Source organism: Lissotriton helveticus, chromosome 2_1 (assembly GCF_964261635.1).
Source record: "Lissotriton helveticus chromosome 2_1, aLisHel1.1, whole genome shotgun sequence".
NCBI classification, from domain to species: domain Eukaryota; kingdom Metazoa; phylum Chordata; class Amphibia; order Caudata; family Salamandridae; genus Lissotriton; species Lissotriton helveticus.
The window spans coordinates 842,102,948-842,123,118 of NC_136059.1; the positions used below are offsets into that span (position 1 = coordinate 842,102,948).

At 46.7% G+C, this 20,171-nt stretch overlaps 1 protein-coding gene across 4 annotated transcripts in view; it reads left to right on the forward strand.

Annotated features, from left to right (window-relative positions):
• The window catches only part of SNCAIP (synuclein alpha interacting protein), a 401,816-nt gene that overhangs the window by 261,697 nt on the left and 119,948 nt on the right, over positions 1–20,171 (forward strand). For 3 of the 4 annotated variants that reach the window (XM_078675567.1, XM_078675566.1, XM_078675568.1), the window contains one exon: positions 12,433–13,235. The exons of the other annotated variant lie outside the window; for it this stretch is intronic. In XM_078675567.1, the coding sequence (XP_078531693.1) occupies positions 12,433–13,235 (803 nt within the window). The remainder of the gene's footprint in view (positions 1–12,432; positions 13,236–20,171) is intronic. 4 annotated transcript variants of the gene reach the window in all.

Below are 20,171 nucleotides of genomic sequence, written 5' to 3' on the forward strand. Positions count from 1 at the left end.
TTACAGTATTATGTTCATACAAAGGAAAAGGGTGTAAAAGACAATATAAACAGAGTTCGCAGAACAATAAATACATTGACAGGAAGATCAGAAGTACAGGAAGTCCATAAATATTATTAGGATAATTGTGCAAGCATAGGTAGCAAGGGTTGATAGGGAAAAAGTATGGGGGTAGGGCAGAATCTAGGTGGTACAAAGCATGAGGCAGTAGATGGAGGTAGTATGGGGGTCAATAGTAGGAGGGTGGGAGTATGTGTGAGGAAGAGAGGCAGGAGTAGTAAGCCAAGTATAATGTGGAAAGGAGTGTAGCACTCACATGGGCAAGGTAGAGAGACCATGTAAGGTGGTAGGATTAAGAACCCCAGAATTTCAGGAGAAGATGTTGTTTGAGGCCTTTTTTGAAGCTGAAGTAGGAGGGGTTGCAACGAAGATCTTTGGGGAGAGTGTTCCAGATAGTAGCCGGGTTTCCGGAGAAAGCGAGAATTGGGTAGACTTCTTTTTAACCAAGGGAGGTACCATCATGAGAGACTTAGTGCTTCTCAATTCTCTGGCACAATCGCCTTTTGGAGTTTTTGTGATGGATACAGTGGGGTTTGAAGATATAAGGCTTTGTGTGTAATGCACGCATTCTTGTAAAGGTATCTGCCCTCAATTGGGAGCCATTTGAGATCTTTGAGGACAGGAGAGATGTGATCAAACCTCTTGCAATCAGAGATAAGCCTAGCCGCGAGATTAAAGACTGACTTGATTGGGGCTAGATGGACTTTCGGAGTTCCGGCAAGAATGGCACTTCCATAGTCCGGTCTGGAGAGTACTAATGATTAGACAACAGATTTGACGTCGTCAAAAGAATTGAAGGGTTTGATTTTCTTGAAGTGATGAAGAGAAAAGAAAGCGCCTTTCGCTGCGTTTTTTATGTGGGGCGAGAGGCTGATGTTTTGGTCATTACTTATTCCGAGAGATTTAACTGAGCTGGAGGTGGACAGAGAGCAGTTAAGGGCTTTAAGATCAGAGATCCAGTGATGTATAGGAAGTCGATTATTTTTAGGGGCAAAGAGGATGACTTCTGTTTTTTTGGGGTTGAGTTTAAGGTGATTGTGATTGAACCAATGTTGGATCTTAGTCTGGGCATCATTGAGGTGAAGAATGTCTGAACATTTCTCAAGTAACGTAACTTTCCACAGCGCAAACTGGATTAGTAGGAAACTGTTTCAGTTTTGTTTGGGGAATTCATTTTTTCTTAAGGCTCTGGCCAATAGAGGGTGTTGGTGTCTAAAATGACTAATCCCACCACCCCGCATGCTGCATCACCGATTAGACCAGAAAACTGTATGCTTTGGTCCAGGGCCTGCTTTAACACTGGTTGCGCCCTGTACGACAATGTTTGTTGCCCCAACCCCCCACACCTCCCCCCCACCTCCATGACCACTTCTGCTACGGATTCCCTAACTAGCACCCTTTAACAGTGTCCCTCAAGTCACCATAACCACTGTCGCTCAGGTTAATTTAGTTTTATAGCACCACTCATATTAGTGTAGGGTGTCGGAGCTCTTTACATCACACACTTTGTGCAGAGATAATCATGTGCGTAAATCAGTGTATAGGAAATGTTGCATCAGACAGGACTACATGGTGTAGTGTAAGAGTGACATGTCATTGATCCTGGTAGGCAATATAGTTAAGAGTCCATATTCTGGAAAAGCACAAATTCTGAATTTAAAACATAACATCATTGTTAGGGGTTCTATTTAATAATAAGAAGTGGTTTCTACCCAAATGAACCCTTTTGGCAAGATTAGGATAATGAAAGATGGGCAAAAAACATATAGCTCGAACATATACCTTTCAGTTTGCATGCAGCTCTTTGCTGACAGTTAATAGCTCAATGTTCTAGATTAGAATTTTGACTTATAAACAACAAGTAACAAAAGGAGCTCTCTTACAGAAGCAGTAACCCAATGACCTATTTACATTATGGGCACTTTGTGAACTGCATGGTACACGTTTTTAACAGCTGGCATTTCAACCCGCTGCGCTACCTCAGAATGAGTCAAAACTTCCACTAGACAAACTTCTGGTATCTTTTGTGGAAGAGGATCAATCACTGGAGTTATCTTGACATTTTAATTGAGGCTTGAAAATTGCTGAAGGTAAGGACCGTGGCAGCAGGTGCTATTAAAATTATAATATACATGAAAAATGACAACCACACCCCAAGTCAGTGCTAAGTGAGGTGGCACCGATTGCACCCCCCAAGACCCGGCCCTGCTTTGGTCATGGTAGGTGGGGTGATAGATGGAATTGGGTCCTGTTGCTCTGCATCATAGGATCCTCACTGATTGTTATTAATGTAGAATAATTCTTACCTGTGTGCCGGGAACCCAGAACAATTCTGCCAGGGGGAGGGTGTGTGTGTGTGGGGGGGGTGGGGGGGGGGGGGGTGTGGGGGTGCCATTTTTTCAATAAGCATAATTTCACTCAATGCCACACAATTCAAACTCCACACATTCACAAAACACACCACAGAATTCCACACAAAACCACATATTTCAAATACACAACACAATTCTACAACACACCACATCTCTCCAAAACACACCACAAATTTACATATTATAACACAACTAATAATTCCAATACAACCCACATAATTTCACACCAACATCCACCGCACTCCAAATCAAAACAAATGGGAAAAAGACAATGTCATTTACAACGACAATAGCTCTAACTCTCGCAAAAGTGAGACCTATTGCATTGCAAATGCTTGTTATTACTTAGTTGTGTAAGGCAGATGCTTTAGCCTTAAGACGTTTATGGCATTTCCTATTCATGCCTCAGTATCTTTCTTTGCCTTTTTGTAGGCTTTATCGGATTGATTTTTTTAACGTAATCTATTTGGTCATTATGATCAAATTCTAAATATTGTAATAAACATTCTGTGTTAAAAATAAAGTTAATATACAAGAGCTATGTTTCATTGTACTACTGAACAGGCAGCCTCAAGTGCAGTTACCTTGCAGACAACAGGGTCGTGACTTGAATGGTGCAAGTGCAGTAGCAGTGGGCCCAAAAATTGTCAGAACTCCTCAAAACACCTAATATTGCTATATTTCACTACTAAACAGCATCACCATCCACTTTCTATTCCATAAGTATGTGCCTCCCCAGGAAGCGCAGCGGACGGGCGCAGCGGGCGCGCCGAAGGCGCGCCTAAGGTAAGCCCGTCTGCGCCCGTCCGCGCCCGACCGAGACCAGAGGCCATACACCCTGCAACTTCCATTCAATATTCTCACTCGCAGCTCGCCGCTTATCAAGGTAAGTGGACTTTACCTGCTGCAGTCTTAGCTCGCATCTCTAATCTCGGACTATTAACCTCATATAATCCAGTTCATACCAACACCCTGTGCACGTCCCTAATTACCAGCCCCTTTAATCCGCTTCCTGATGCCCTTCCCCCCACAGCAATAACTGCTATGTATCTAAACACAAGATCGGCAGTAAAACATCAGCTCGATCTCTTCACCCTACTTGAATCCCATAAACCCGACCTATTATTTCTTACCGAGACCTGGTTCTCGGACAGTTCTCTCCCCTCCCTGCTAGCGATACTCCCCCCGACCTATTATGCCATTCGAGCCGACCGCTCCTCTGGCAGGCCTGGTGGAGGGGTCGCCCTGATCGCCCGCAAGGAATTCACTTTCAACCCTCTAGCCTCTCCCTCTATGGGAACTTCAGACTGTTTAGTGGTTCACTCTCTTTCCTTTACTCCCCCTCTTACTTGTGTTCTTGTGTATCGACCCCCGTCTTCCCCCCTAACGTTCCTCCCCTGCTTTCAAGACCTAATTGCGACTCTGGTTGTGAACCACTCCTCCATCATAGTCCTGGGAGATTTTAACTTCTGGCCCTCCGACCCCGCAGAATGCGCTACGTCCAAGGAGTTCTCAGACTCCCTTCAGTCGCTCAACTTTACATCAGTTGTTAATGTCCCCACACATAGGTTGGGTCATATCCTTGACCAAATTTGGCAACGTGATTGCCCGGTCAACTCTCCCTCTGTTATCCCATGCCCATGGTCAGATCATTCCCTGATCACCTTTTCCCTATCCCCTGTTCCATCACCTAAGCCCGCTTCTGCGAGAAATGTCTGGGCGCGTTCATGGAACCGCGTTGACATCGAAGCCCTTTCGACCTTCCTCTCTTCTTCCAGCCCCGATCTGACCGCATTACCCTCCTCCGGTCAGGCAGAAGCTATTACCAACTGGCTGCGGGCCGGGTGCGATACCGTCGCTCCTTTAAAACGCATCGCAACCAAACGCCCTAAAGATGCAAATCGCTGGTTTTCAGACAATCTAAAGATCCAAAAACTTACTCTCCGCCAAGCTGAACGACAATGGAGACGGAACTACTGCCCTATTGCCAAAATCCGGTATACTGAACTTCTTACTCAGTACAAGAAAGCTATACTAGATACAAAGAAAAACTATTTCTCCTCTAAAATCCAACTCGCGGAGAACCGGCCAAGAGAAATTTTCTCTATCATCCAAGACCTTGCCTTTTCCGACAGAGCCTCACTCAAACCAGCACCCTCCCAAATACTATGCGACTCCCTCAATCACTTTTTTTTTAGACAAAATCAGCAAAATTAAAAGTAAAATTCCTCCCCCATCCCCGACCTTCACTGACCCCCGCCGCCCTTTAGTCAGTGCACATCTGGACTCAATCTCCCCCCTCACAACCGACTCATTTCTCTCTATTCTTCCGCTGGTTAAGTCCGGCTCCCCTTTGGACCCCTGTCCTGCCTACATCTTAAAGCAGATTTACACCTACTGCCCCTCACCACCTCTAGTGTTCCTCAATAGCTCGTTGGCTCAGGGCATTGTCACCCCTGCACTGAAATCAGCAGTGATCGTTCCGATCCTAAAAAAACCTGGAGCGGATTCCTCTGACCCAGCCAACTACCGCCCAATCTCTCTCTTGCCGTTTCTGGCAAAGGTATTGGAACGACACGTGGTAAAAACCCTGAGTGAGTTCGTGGAAAGTCATGGTGTTTTGGCCTCAAGACAAGCCGGCTTTCGCCCGGCCCACTCAACCGAGTCCGTAATATCATCGGTCCTGGACAACCTCCGACAAGGAATGGATACCAATCAACATCAGGCCTTGATCCTCTTAGATCTTTCCGCCGCATTCGACACAGTGGACCATACCATCTTACTTTCACGTGTCGAGGCGGCGGGAATCAGAGGATCGGCCCTACTATGGTTATCGTCCTTCTTGAGCGGCCGGACTCAGGCGGTCTGTCTGGGAGAGTTCTCTGCGGAATTTCAGCCTATTCAATGCGGTGTCCCCCAGGGTTCTTCTTTATCCCCCCTTTTATTCAACCTGTACATCGCCCCCCTCATTTTTGCTTTACAGCAACTGGAGGTCGTTGTGTACAACTACGCAGACGATCTCCAGCTCATTTTTTCTCTTTCCTCTTCCCCTGAGTCTATGTCAAAAGTTCAGTCTATCATGACCTTCATCCAGGACTGGATGAATTTCAACCACCTGAAACTCAACCCCGATAAAACGGAGTTGGTGTTGACTGGTGGTTGCTCCAGTCCCTGGTCCTCCTCCTTCTGGCCCCCCTCACTAGGTTCCCCCCCCATTCCCGTACCCTCTGTCAAAACCCTTGGATTTAAAATTAATAACCAACTCTCCCTACACTCCCAAGTATCTGCTGTGGTTTCCTCAGCCTTCCTATCACTCAGGACCATCCGCAGAGTCTCACGATTTTTCGCCCGAGACGCGCTCAAACTAATTCTTCTGGCCATGGTAACATCCCGCTAGACTATGGCAATGTCCTTTACCACGGCATGCCCGACTACCTCATGAGGCGTCTCCAGCTGGTTCAAAACCAGGCCGCTCGGCTGGTTTTTAACCTCTCAAAATCACATCATGTAACTCCTCTCCTATTTTCCCTGCACTGGCTCCCAGTCCGGCAGCGCATTTTATTCAAGCTTGGCTGCACCATTTTTAAAGCCCGGTCAGGATCGGCCCCGTCTTTCATCAACTCTGTCATCCAAACCTACACTCCTTCACGAGACCTCCGATCCTCTTCCCACCACCTTCTCATGGTTCCTCGCTTCAAACGGAAGAAGTGGGGTGGTTCCAAGTTTGCAACTGCGGGTCCAGTCTTTTGGAACTCTCTGCCTTTGTCCCTCAGAACCTGCACCCAGTACCCCCTCTTTCGCAGAGACCTTAAGACTTTCCTTTTCACCCAAGCTTTCCCATCCTGAATGCTCACCTCCCCCCCTTTCCGACCCGCCGAGTAGCAGTTGCTAGTGAGCGCCAAGAAACCGCCAGGTGTATGAGCGCTATACAAATCCCTTCAAATTCAAATTCAAATTCAAATTTAAACAGGCAATCACAATTGCAGTTACCTTGCAGTTGAAAGGGGCTTGATTTAAATGGTGCAGCAGGTGCAGTGGCACCGGGGCCAAGAGTTGTCATAACTCCACTAAAAACACCAAATATTGCTATATTTTACTACTAAACAGGCACTCACAAGTGCAGTTATCTTACAGGCAACAGGGTCATTATTTGGATGGTGAAGTGGTGCGTTGGCGCCAGGTCCAAAAGTTGTCAGAACTCTTCTAAAAACCTAATATTGTTATATTTGACTACTATACAGGCAGATACAATTTAGTTATCTTGCAGTTAAAAGGGGCTTGATTTAAATGGTGGTGCAGTGGCACTGGGGCCAAAAGCTCTAGGAACCCCACTAAACGCAGAATATTGCTACATTTTACTACTAAACAGGCACTAAAAAGTTCAGTTATCTGGCAGGTACTAGGGCTATGATTTCAATTGTGCTGCAGGTGCAATGGTGCCAGGGCAAAAAGGTGTCAGACTCCACTAAACACCACATTTTGCTATATTTAACTACTAAATAAGCATTCACAAATGCAGTTACCTTGCAGGCACTAGGGTCATGGTTTCAATGGTGCAGCAGGTGCTGGCACACCGGGGGCCAAAGCTCTAGGAACCCCTCTAAGCACCAAAAATTGCTACATTTTACTACTAAACAGGCAGTCACAAATGCAGTTATCTTGCAGGCACTAGGTGCATGATTTGAATGGTGCAGCAGTTGCAGTGCACCGTGGCCAAAAGTTGGTAGAACTCCTCATAGCACATAATATTGCTATTACATCAATTAACTCTATCATTTCCCTCTTTTATTTTTCAAAATGTTGCTATTACTTTCCTTCAGTATACCACTAGTAATAGCACAATATATTGCCTTTTTGTACATAAACATGTCATAACTCTTTACCAGACTTTTTCTTTAACTTATATTGTATAACTACTCAGCAAGCTACAACGTACAACAAAAACAACTTATTAATAATCACGTAGGCGAAACCTAATGCATTTACCAATGCTTGTTCCAATTTCGGACTGTTTTTTTTTTATCTTCTGAATTTTTCCTTGAGGTTACCATTCTGTGTTAAACACCAAAGGAGTCACTTAAAACCTCTTCTGTTTTGCCACTTTTTTCTTGGATTTATTCTTCCTCTTGGTAGCTGTACGTTCAACGTGACAAGTGTTTTGTACTTCTCTTATTTCGCCTGAATAAATGAGTGTTCCTCGTTGTTATTAGTTGCCAGCACTTTCTGTAACTTCCTCTGTAGAGATATCGGGGATTGTGGGTTGAATCTTTCTCCCCAGCTAATAATGGGAATTTCTTTGCTACTTAATGAGGTTCATTATACTTTCTCTTCATTTCTTGGCATGCATTCATGCTGTTGGGATCGTTCCTTATTCCAGTGCTGTAAAAAACAGCTCCTAATTAGCAACCCTGTTTATCCCTTCTTTTGATGTTGAGCGGACTGGACAGTTGAGATGCTGTTACAGGTACTGCCATTATGTTTAGTTTTTATTCCTGTGCCTTCCCATCTTACCAGCATTCATCGAATGGGACTCTTGTGCTAGCCATTCATCTATGTGTACGGTCCGTTGTCCTTTCATGTACAGTGTCTTCCCATCACTTCTTTGCTGGCACAGCTAATCTCATCAGGTTTTGGCTGTACGGCTTCTGTTACACCATGGCCTTCAGAGAATTCTTTCTATGCTTCCGTTTCAATGTTCTCCTTATTTGTGTATTCCTCATGGAATGAGACCAGTGTCGCCAAAGAAATGCTAAAACTTGCGCATATTTCCCTCAGTTCCTTGACCCACATGGAGCTGGCTGAAGAGAGAGTGTGACTCCTATTGTAAAGCCCCAAAGTCCTCATTTATGGACTTTTGAATGGTGAATATCAATAGTTTCTCAATGAAATCTCGAAGAGGTGTTCAGTCATTTGAGGCTTCCGTCATCCTGGAGGGAACTGCAAAGATCATATTTTGGCACACGCAAACATCCTCCTGCTAGCCTGATTTGCTGCAGCCCATCCTTCCATTTAGATCACATATAATCACCCCAACCAGTTTCTTCACATTTCAAATTAGGGCCATAAGCTGGAGAAATCAGGAATTTCTGCACAGAATATGACACCATTTTTAACCTATGTGCCAATTTGATTTAAATACACTCACTACTTGTATCCTTCCATTTGTCAAGTTTCTGGTATCATTGCCACTTACTGGCTAGAGTCGAAACAACTCTCAAAGCTGTAAACAGCTTTGTGAAGCAGCACAGTGCTGTCCAATCCGTTTGCATATGCTGGCCCTTGCCTGTTCCTTTTTTGTTTAAGTAGTTTGCATCATGACTGCTTGGTTTTTTTTTTTTTTTACACTCATTACAATTCCTTATCCAGGTCTAGCCTCCATATTCTTGGTTCCATTGTTTTGGAGATCATTTGTTGCTTTTCTCATCCATTATTCTTGCGCTTGTGTAGCTTGGGCCGCATTGTTCCAGCTTTAAGCTATCTGTTTTGTGTCCTTTGCATTGGCAGATGCTTACCTGCAAAAAAAACTCTGCTTAACCTGCTTTGGGAATATTTGTCTGATGGATACCTTAATTATTTGTGTTGCCATTGGTACTATTTCTATTTATAACTCCCTGGATTGCATGTAGAGGACAGGAGGACAGGCACCACTTCAGTCTTTGGATTCCATCATTAGAAGGAAGAGCCAGGAGATGAGTACATGGTCTTTGCCAGAGGGTCACGGTACCGAGTACCCTTTCTGCTGTTTAAATGGCAAAGCTCACAGCCACGGGCTTTCCCATGAGGAGGTTGCCCTCAACAGCCCTGCTCAAGATGAGCAAGTAACTCTTGGAGGAATGAAAGCGCTTTTACAATACCATTTTCCCCACAGTACAATATGGCTTGTTTAGGTAAATTCAGTTGTTGGGGTCCAGGGAAAAGGCATCAAGTTTTCCTCTCTGGGCATGGCTCAGTTGTCGAGGTCCCTGGAGCAGTCACAGAGTAGGAGGTTGCCGTCCCACTCTAGTCATCAAGGTGTTCGGGTAAATTTGAAGCCACAAATAGAAAAAGAAGTTGAAGTGCTCTTTGTCTTCACCTCGGCCGAATTGATGAAGTAGCATCCCCCTAGGCCTGGCTCTGCGGTTGAGTCAGCACCTGGGCCGACTCCACGCCTCCCTGCATTTCCAGGAGCCGGAGTGACCCACGCTCCTATATAAGAGCTTTGTGAGGCCATGCGCCTCCTATTTGAGCAGCCCGTTACCTCCAGCTTGCCTTCAGGCCCCACAGGTTCGGGAGGTGCCCCTTCTGGATCCACACCAGCAGCTCAGACACTAATGGGGCCCCAAGGATCCACAGATGGATCCAGATTGGCACTGGCCATGCTTTGTCGATCTTCCCCAGCGCCGGTCCTGAGGCCGATGCTCCAGGCGCCTACCAGCGGCGCCATTCCAGAATCTGACATAGCTGGAGGGGTGCTACCTGACGCCGGTGCCGACTGGATCCATGTCTTCCAGGCTGGAGCCTGAACCCTATTTGTATCGACTAGGACTCTGGGAAGAATGGGAGTTGTCACTGGACCCTGAAGTATACCAGCCTTAAGACCACTTGGACTGGTGTGAAGATTGGGTGAAGTCAGCAGACGTGATGCTTTTCCGGATAATTACATGCTTTCTACCCCTTCTGTGGCTATGGAGGAAGGAACATAATTTGCAATGGTGGCACGGAGGGCAGCTGAGGTCCTAGACCTTAGCTTACCCTTGGTGGCAGTCAGTACTAATGTCTTGACGGAAGTACTTCAGCCAGAAGTGCCCCATACCAAACTGCTTCTCCTATTTAGTGAAGCACTTACTTATGTCCTGCTTGGGACCTGGTCAAAGCCCAGCACAGTGGCTCCTGTGAACAGGACTATTGCCCACCGCCCTATTCCTGAAGACCCCGAATTCCTCATGGAACATCCTACCCCAGAGAGCTCCTCATGGTATTGTTTTACCTTGATCGCACACAATAGTTCCGGGTGGGCGACCAACTCTTTGTGGGGTATATTGGAGCGAAGAAAGGACGGGCTTTACAGAAAAGGACCATCTCACGATGGATTGTTCTCTGTAGCAAAATCTGCTACGCAGTGGATATGAAGCAACACCCTGAGGGTTTGCGTGCTCATTCCACCAGAGCTAAAACTACCACAACTGCATTATTCCGCAGATTTCTGATCTTGGATGTCTGCCAGGAAACAATGAGGGTTTCCATGCACAGGTTTACCAAACACTACTTTCTGGACAATCAGGTCCGTGAGGAAGGGCACTTTGCCCGTTCTGTCCTACAGGACTTCCTTGTGTTAAATTGGTCCATAGACCCGCCTCCCGGGAGGTATTGTTGAGTATCTATTCTAAGGTAAGGAATCTGCAGCTAGAAATCTCTGTCAGAAGAACAAGTTACTAACCCTCTGTAATGCCTTATCTGGTAGAGACTCTATCTAGCCGCAGATTCCCTATCGACCTATCTATCCATCCTTCCCACTCTGAAGGTCTTTCTCCTTAGTTTGCCACACGAGTGGTCAGTGTACTTTGTGGTGCCATGATTCTGGCGTGGAAAGTTGTTGAAAAGAAACGGACGTAAGCGTGCCTGGGTGGCACCAATATAGGCTTCACGGACGTCACTTCTGATGAGGATCATGCAAAAAAGCCCACACGGAGCCGAATGACGAAACCTACCGGCGCGTAGGTGTATTGCTCACGAAAGATTTCCGGATCCAGTCTGACATCTGGGGATAATTCTAGGGTAAGGAATCTGTGGCAAAATCGAGACTGTGCCAGAGGAGGCTTTACTGGAGGTAAGTAACTTGTTCGAAGAGTCATTTGTGAATGAGGAGTTGGAATGGGATTTTGTTAGCAGTGAAAGCTAGTGGCTTTAGAAGGTGGCTGCGAATTAAGCAGTGTTGTGCAGTGTTCCTGTTGCACTGGAAACCCATTTGTGTTGCTTGCCTTTCCACAGGCAGTGAGGTGAAGACCATTTATGGGGACAGTTTTGGTATGCTTGCTAGTGTTCTCACAGGAGAGAGGCTGTTGTAAATGATTGCTTTTTTTAAAGAAAATATTCGGTGTCTGGAGTGCATTGGAGGTCGCGTGTCTGTGGTCTCTAGAACAGAGCACATTGACATGACAGACTTAGACTTGTGTTCCATGGCCTCTTAGGCCTGCAAATGAACTAAGTTAGTGTGTGGTGGTGTGTAGAGGGGTTGCATTTGGGGTTTGCTCTGGTTGGTTTAGTAAGCTATCTGGTTACGTCAGTGGGCCACTAGATGTACTGTGTATTGGATCCAACGTGGGGTAGAAGATGGAAGGTTTCGCAAAGAGGCTTTCATCTGCAGCTCTGGCCAACCTCATGGATCTAACCAGCTTTAGTTGCTGGGTGTATTTGTTACCCATATCAATAAAAATACAGAATTCCCAGTGAGTCTGGAAGGCTGCACTGTGGTTAGATGTCAACCTTCGTATGTGTTAATGTGTTTACTGTGATATATTTCCTAGTCAAAGTTCAAGTGCTATTGCAGTCTGACATACTTTTTTCCATCTTATCCCGATACTGTCTATTAGCTCTTCACCAGTGACTGTAGCATTAAAGGAGCTCTGCATGTTAGTCATCTATATAGGTGTTATTCGTATAACATTTACTACTTGTATTTTCTGAATGTTTTTGTCAGCTTGCGAACTGTGTGATTTTGTCCGCAGTTAGGTTACCTATTGCTTGGCTGCATTTGACCCCGTAGCGCCTTTTGGTTCATGCCATCTCTGGCAGGAACTGTTTAAGTTTTGCTGCAATTTACGAAAATGAATTGGGCCTCAATCCACCCATGGGTCTGTATTACCTGCTCTGTGCATCAGATATCATACGTTCTCAGCAGGTTTCATGGTAGGCTAGATAGGACGACTAGTGCGTGAGTTATGTGCAGTATTTTCATTTGAACAGAGAACAAAAAATATAGGGTAACCCGGTATCTTGTTCCTAATACTTGTTTCTGCTTAAGTTTCCAGCACAAACTGGAGCTCCGGCGTCCCAACACTCATTGGAAACCCCCAGAAGCCGACAGGAATTGCAGATGTGTACAGCAAGTTCAGGCCAGTGAAGAGAGTGTCTCCATTGAAGCATCAGCCGGAGAACCCTGAGAGCAACGAGAGCGATGACCAGAAGGAAGAGAAGGAGGGCTACTCCAAGAGCAGCGAGGCCGAGGAGCCCCCGCCGCCTGCCAGGCTCTGCCCCGGAGAGGAGCCGGGCCTCAAGGGCGCCGAGCCGGCCATGGTGCTGGGGGAGCTGGAGCACTACGACCTGGACATGGACGAGATCTTGGATGTGCCTTACCTCAAATCCAGCCAGCAGATGGCGACTTTACCCCGGGTGGCCCCAGAGAAGAGGACTTCGGGGTTGCGCTCCAGCTTTAGAGGCCTACCGTGCCCGGCAGGAAAAACGGACAGCCTGCCAGCCGGCTCGTCTCAGTTTTGTGTCCTGTCCCCCGTGAAAAGCTGCGAGGCGCGACCCGCACAGCCCATTGTCCTGGATCAGCACAAGCATCCAGCCGCGGGATTAGAGCTCTCCCCGCCCGCCGGCAGGAGCAGCGGCGCGGTCCACGAGCCCTTCCTGGGCTGCTCCTCCCCCAAGGCCGAGGCGAGCGTGCCGCACTGCCACCTGAGGGCCTTCCACCCGCAGGCCGCCGCCGAGGGCAAGCTGGAGCCGCTGGGCGGGAGCGCGAGCTGGAGCGAGGAGCGGGGCGACGACCTCAAGAAGGTCAAGAGCCTGCTGAACGTCGTGAGGGAGGGGCAGATGTCGCTTCTGGTAAGTTGAGCATGCTGTCCAGAGTGTGCATGCTGTCCAGAGTGTGCATGCTGTCCGGGGTGTGCATGCTGTCCGGGATGTGCATGCTGTCCGGGGTGTGCATGCTGTCCGGGGTGTGCATGGTGTCCAGAGTGTGCATGGTGTCCAGAGTGTGCATGGTGTCCAGAGTGTGCATGGTATCCAGAGTGTGCATGGTATCCAGAGTGTCAGATTGTGCATGGTGTCCAGAGCGTGCATGGTGTCCAGTGTCAGAGTGTGCATGGTGTCCAGAGTGTGCATGGTGTCCAGAGTGTGCATGGTGTCCAGAGTGTGCATGGTGTCCAGAGTGTGCATGCTGTCCAGAGTGTGCATGCTGTCCAGGGTGTGCATGCTGTCCAGGGTGTGCATGCTGTCCAGGGTGTGCATGCTGTCCAGGGTGTGCATGCTGTCCAGAGTGTGCATGCTGTCCAGAGTGTGCATGCTGTCCAGAGTGTGCATGCTGTCCAGAGTGTGCATGGAGTGTGCGTGCTGTCCAGAGTGTGCGTGCTGTCCAGAGTGTGCGTGCTGTCCAGAGTGTGCATGCTGTCCAGAGTGTGCATGCTGTCCAGAGTGTGCATGCTGTCCAGAGTGTGCATGGAGTGTGCGTGCTGTCCAGAGTGTGCGTGCTGTCCAGAGTGTGCGTGCTGTCCAGAGTGTGCATGCTGTCCAGAGTGTGCATGCTGTCCAGGGTGTGCATGCTGTCCAGGGTGTGCATGCTGTCCAGGGTGTGCATGCTGTCCAGGGTGTGCATGCTGTCCAGGGTGTGCGTGCTGTCCAGAGTGTGCGTGGTGTGCATGGTGTCCAGAGTGTGCATGGTGTCCAGAGTGCCAGAGTGTGCATGCTGTCCAGAGTGCCAGAGTGTGCATGCTGTCCAGAGTGCCAGAGTGTGCATGCTGTCCAGAGTGCCAGAGTGTGCATGCTGTCCAGAGTGCCAGAGTGTGCATGCTGTCCAGAGTGTGCATGCTGTCCAGGGTGTGCATGCTGTCCAGGGTGTGCATGCTGTCCAGGGTGTGCATGCTGTCCAGGGTGTGCATGCTGTCCAGGGCGTGCATGCTGTCCAGGGCGTGCATGCTGTCCAGGGCGTGCATGCTGTCCAGGGCGTGCATGCTGTCCAGGGCGTGCATGCTGTCCAGGGCGTGCATGCTGTCCAGGGCGTGCATGCTGTCCAGGGCGTGCATGCTGTCCAGGGTGTGCATGCTGTCCATAGTGTGCATGGAGTGTGCATGCTGTCCAGAGTGTGCATGCTGTCCAGAGTGTGCATGGAGTGTGCATGCTGTCCAGAGTGTGCATGCTGTCCAGAGCGTGCATGCTGTCCAGAGTGTGCATGGTGTCCAGAGTGTGCGACGTGGTTTTATTTTTAGTTCAATTGTAACTTGTTAAAGTGTACCAGTGAGAAAAGAAATCAGTTGTACAGCATGTACTATGTGACATTACCACGAGCAGTGCTACCGTTAAACTAATGAAAGCGTTGCACAGATTTAATTGTCCGTAGTCTTAGCTTTCCTGTCAGCTTAGGTAAATCGAGCGTACCTTGCCATAAAGCTTGCAGTCCACTTGTTTGAGCTCGGAGCCCAGCGCTTCAGCCACTCGTCGCACTCTTTCAGGGGGAACAGAGGGCCCAGTGTTGTGGCTGATCATTATTCAGGAGTGTTTACGCCATTGGCTTGTGGTGGCGTTCACAAGGAGAAGCTTGCGATAATGCTTTGAATGCCCTCTGCCCCATGCAGAGGCTTGGGCTAGGCTCCGCCAAGGGATCAGACACCCTGAAAATGTGTTTCCCCAGTAACGGGGTGCAAGGAGAGCTGGCGCAGAGCAGCCCCGCTTTGTCCCAGAGCTTTGTACAGGTTGGCAACTGAACACAGATCCAGTGACGTCCTTATTCCACGAAGATAAGTCTGCATTACAGGACTCAGTTCAATAATAAGTATTCCTATCTAGCTCCAGCGGGTAGTGTGGCTCATTACCGAGACAGTACTTCCTTATGTGAAAGATAAAATACATAAACTGAAAAATAAATCAAATATGTGCACACATTTCATTGTGAATAGACATGCGATTGATTCAGAACAATAAACATGCAACTGTCTGTTTTCACCACTGCTTCAAATAGAACACATGCACGTTTCTTTGTAGCATGTGCAAACAGCTGGTTTGGAGAGCCTTCTTTCACAGGGGAGTGTCCCAGGCTCAGGCCGTATAATGAGCCCTTCTCAGTGGCTTGGAGAGTATTTGCATTGATAGACCAGTTCTGTGAAAGACATAAAGTTTTCGAAGTTTGCATCTTTTCCCCATTAGCTGTTTGTAGGTCATCTGTCGGTGGTCATGAAGTCCCAGACCACAGGCTTTGTCATGCCTCTGCCAAACTGGGATTGAAAGGCGTGTAAATGAAGGATGCATTGCCACATGCCCTCTCCAGCTCTATAGTTTTGGTTAAATAGAGCAAGAACATAGCATTACAACCAGAAACTGAAATCTATATAATGCAGCCAGTTCGTAATCTTTAACATTAAGGATCCGATTTACAAAGATCACAAGTGTAATTTATGTGCACTAAAACCTCAATTTAAAACCGTAAATCCCAAATCCTCACAACGACCTGGGAAAGTAAACAAGCATGTTCCTGTATGGATAGGGGTGGATCTGTTGGAGGTTGGTGGGTGCAGGGCTGGCTTGTCTATGCGGTCAGGTAGTGAGCACTACAAGTTATAACAGTTTGGGAATTCACAAGCATCCCCAGAAGGAGTTGAAAGCGTCCTTGACTCTCTACCTCGTTATTTTTGTAGTTATGAGGATAGGGACTTCTTCACTCAGAAAAGTATTTTCTAGGTGGATAAAAAAAAAGCATATTACTTAACCTGTTGCATGTGTCCACCATACTTATTACTGCGGATTGTCAGTGAAGAGGGGAATCCGCTAGACTTTAAGCACATACATGGAAATATGTGCTCTCATTTATTTCTATGCAAACGTCTGGTGAGAGTTGATAATCTATAAAAGCTGAAAATGTATTCAAATAATAGTAATGAACTTGGCAGTTGTTAGCTCTGTCATCCTTAGGGTAGTCTTCCCCCAAACTTTATTCTTTTGACCTCCACTATCTTTTTGTGGGCCTTGAGACTCTGGGCACTTTACCACTGCTAACCAGTGCTAAAGTGCAATTGCTTCTTCTCTAAACATGTGTGTAATTAGTGTATGGCTGATTTACATACTTGTAAGTCCCTTGTAAAGTGTATACCATATATCCAGGACCAATAAGTTAAATGCTACTAGTAGGCTGCAGCACTGAGTGTGCCTCCCACAGACGTAGCCTTTCAATCCTGTCCCAGATCTGCCACTGCAGTGCATGTGTTTGCAGTTTACTGCCATTTCGACTTGCCATTTAAAACTACTTGCCAAGCCTTAAATTCGCCTTTTATTACATATAGTGGAGAGATGTGGCGCCGCGGCCAGGGCGACTGACGCTGGGCGCTGGGGATCATGGTTCGATCCCCAGCTCCGGCGGCAGGGGTCTGCCCAGCACATTTGACTCTGGGCAATAGCTCGCTTAATCTTCCCAACTGCCTCCAGCGCCGAGATACCCCTTCGGGAGTGATTTGTGCGCTTTACAAGTACTGGGTTTACATTTTATTTACATATAATAACCCATAAGTTAGGCCCTATGTACCCCTAAGGGGAGGGTACTATGTAAGTAAAAGATAGGACATGTACTTTCTATGTTTTTCATGTCCTGGTAGTGACAAACAGCCTATTACTTTTCTTACTACTGTGAGGCCTACCCCTCTCTTAGGTTAACATTGGGAATGCCTTAAAACCCTTTAAAGCTGTAAATCCTGTTCAGAGAGGAGTAGCTTTTTCATCTTTCATATGTTAGGAATGGTATTGTTAAATCCTACTTACTGGTGCAGTTGGATTTAACTTTAGTGTTTTAGAAATGCCACTTTTAAAAAGTGGACATTTCTTTGTACTTACCGTTCTGTGTGCCTTGCAACTTGTCTCCATTTCATGTCTGAGCTGGTGACCACTACACTTTGTGTATTCCCTTCAGACAGCCTCTCACACAGGAAGGCTAGGTGTGTCTGAGTACCGATCTACATACATCGGCATTCTGATGGTTCTGCCTGGACAGGATGGAAAGGAGGGACTAATACTTCACTTGAATAGGTAACGTCCTGTCCCCACACAAATAGCTGATTTATCCCTTTGAAAACTTAGCAGATGGGACTGGGCTCAAAGTGGAAACTGTGAACTTCAAAGAGCTGCTTTCATGTCACCCACACCTCAAAGGCTTTTTGGGGTATAAGTACCAGGTCTCTGGCCCCTTAAAATCAGACACTTTTGGATCTGGAATTGAAGCTCTGCCAGAGGAACTGTGGTGCTGCTTAAAGAACTCAAATGAACTGCGGGTCTGGAAGGCCTGTTGGAGAGCTGGACAGTGCCTTCTCCCAAGAATTCTCAAAGGGCTTGCTGGCTAGTCTCCTGTTCTTTTGAGTTCTGAGGGACACCAAAGACTTCCATCTCATCACCTCCTGGGGCTGTCTTTAACTCACTTCTGGCCCCCAAGAGGCTCCTCTACAGACTTGGGCCCTTGAAGTGGTTATTGGGCCCCTGAAATCAATCTTTTGGGCTCTTTTCGACCTCAAACGGACTCGTTCGCTCTGGGATTGTATCGCTCGCATTAAGTAACAGCGTGAGATGCTGCAACTTCGTCTCGCTGCAGAGCAAACATCCCTGACTGCGAGGTCCCGTCAGCCGTCCGCTACTCCCGGCTGACTCTTTGCGCCGCAGGGTCATCGCTAGTGATGTTCTGCATTATCCTGGCGAAGGCCTCCCCAGCAAATGGGGTTCTGGGCTCAGCTTGAAAAGGTGAAACTTCATCGGGACCTGTTTGGAACTGTATCAGACCAGCGCTCTATCGCGGTCGGCCTGAACTTTGGATTTAACCCACTGTAGTGTGACCTAAAATAAACTTTTAGTGCTGTTGCCTCCTAAGAACTGTTTTTGGTTTATTCTAATTCTTTAAAAATTCATAACTGTGGTTCTATTTATTGGATTTTTGTTGGGTGTCTGTGTGTGTGTTTTTTGCACAAATACTTGGCACATTCCCTCTCGAGATAAGCCTGACTGCTCTGTGCCAAAGTACCAGAGGGTGAGCAGAGGCTATCATTTAGTGTGTACTAAGCTTACCCTGACTAGAATGGTGGTTCCTCAGCCAACCAGAAATCCCAGTTCTTGCAGCAATGTATAGATTTCGACTTTTGGCAGATTCTTTGTGAACCCACCCGACAGTGGTCAATAGATCCCCCACCCCTGTATGCCTATCAAATACATTTTGTCTGCATTTATTCATCTTAAAGTTTTACCAATGTAACATCTGCACGTCCCTCCATCATTCGTTTACGTCTTTGCTAGACTTGCAGCCTTTAGCTGGGCACTTCAGGTAAAGAGGTGAGAATGCAGAGATATGTTACCCTGATACAAGGTTCACTGAACTGGACATGCGCATTACAGCTGTTACATGAACAAAGATGTTTACGACTGAGTAGACATTCCAAAAACACAATAAAAATTTGGTATTTACTGCTTGCTTCTGGTCAGAAGCTAAACGGAGTTAGTGATTTGCTGAAGTGTAACAATGAGGCAGTTTAATAGCGGTGTCAAACCACGAGCTAGATGTGAAAGTTTGACTTTATTTAGCAAAGCTAAAACTCTGCAATGTCACCAAAACAGTCATTTAATTTAAGGTTCACGACAGGCTTCTCCAAGTAGCTTGTGAGCTACTTACTGTTAGCTTTCCAGCTACTTGTAAGTAGCTCTCCATTGTGTAGCCTGGTCTACTAAATTAGAAGCTTATGCTTGGTTTAAAGAATGTATGTATTCCAAAATTAAAATATTTGATGGTTTAATCATGCATAATTGCAGAGACTTATTACTATTATTATCACATTGGTGCCTGGACCATTCCAACTACGACTGCCATTTAATTTCCATAGTTAGGCATTCCAAATTCAAAAAGGCTTTTTGGCATTACTGCTGGCAACCCTGCCTGATATAATGAAGTGTCTGCTGGTAATCCTGCTTAAAGTGCCCACTAATGTAATTTTCACTGACGTGGTCTCTATTACCACACTAATAATGTTAGTAGCTCGGGATGATTTTCATATAAAATAAGTAGTTCTTATCACAGAAAAGGGTGGAGTCTCCTGGTTCACGGAGTGCATCTCTGGAATCCGTACTATTAAAAAAAAAAAAAGTGAGGTATACTAACTTTAGGTTACTGAACAACTCAGATGTTCAGGACATGGATATAATAAATTCTTCTACGAGAAGACTTAATCTTTTCGACATTAGACAATAAGGTGGGAAGGAGAGGTGGGGGAGCTGTTCAACCAAAAGCATACAGTTGCATTTAAAGTAATTTAGTTAACTATAATTTCCTCTTAAATTAGACCTTGGGTGCCACAATTACAACACTTTTGAAGGGGTGAAGCCCAATCGCAGACCTTTGAAGATAACATAATGTGTGCTGTTGTTTTTGTAAGGGGGTTTGATTTTTTTTTGTTTAAATTTTGTACCTTCAGTTATAACAAGGCCTGTAAATTTAGACCTCCGTTTGCATACCTAGGTCAGATGTGTAGAAAATGTTAAATTTTGGAGCCCATGGCGGCCCTGATATACTCGAACGGACAGTTGCAGGGTTTGGAGTGGCCCAATACAGAAGCAGTCAAAATTGCCCTCTACGCGGACGATGTCCTGATTTATTTGGCCGACCCCGCAAATTCGGGCCCTCACTGCCTCCGGATCCTCCGGTCTTTTGAACAAGCCTCCGGCTTAATCCTGATGAGTTGGTCTTGATCCCCCTCCACATGTCCAGAGAATGCTTAGATTGGCAGTCCACCATACCGCTCCGCCGCCAATCAT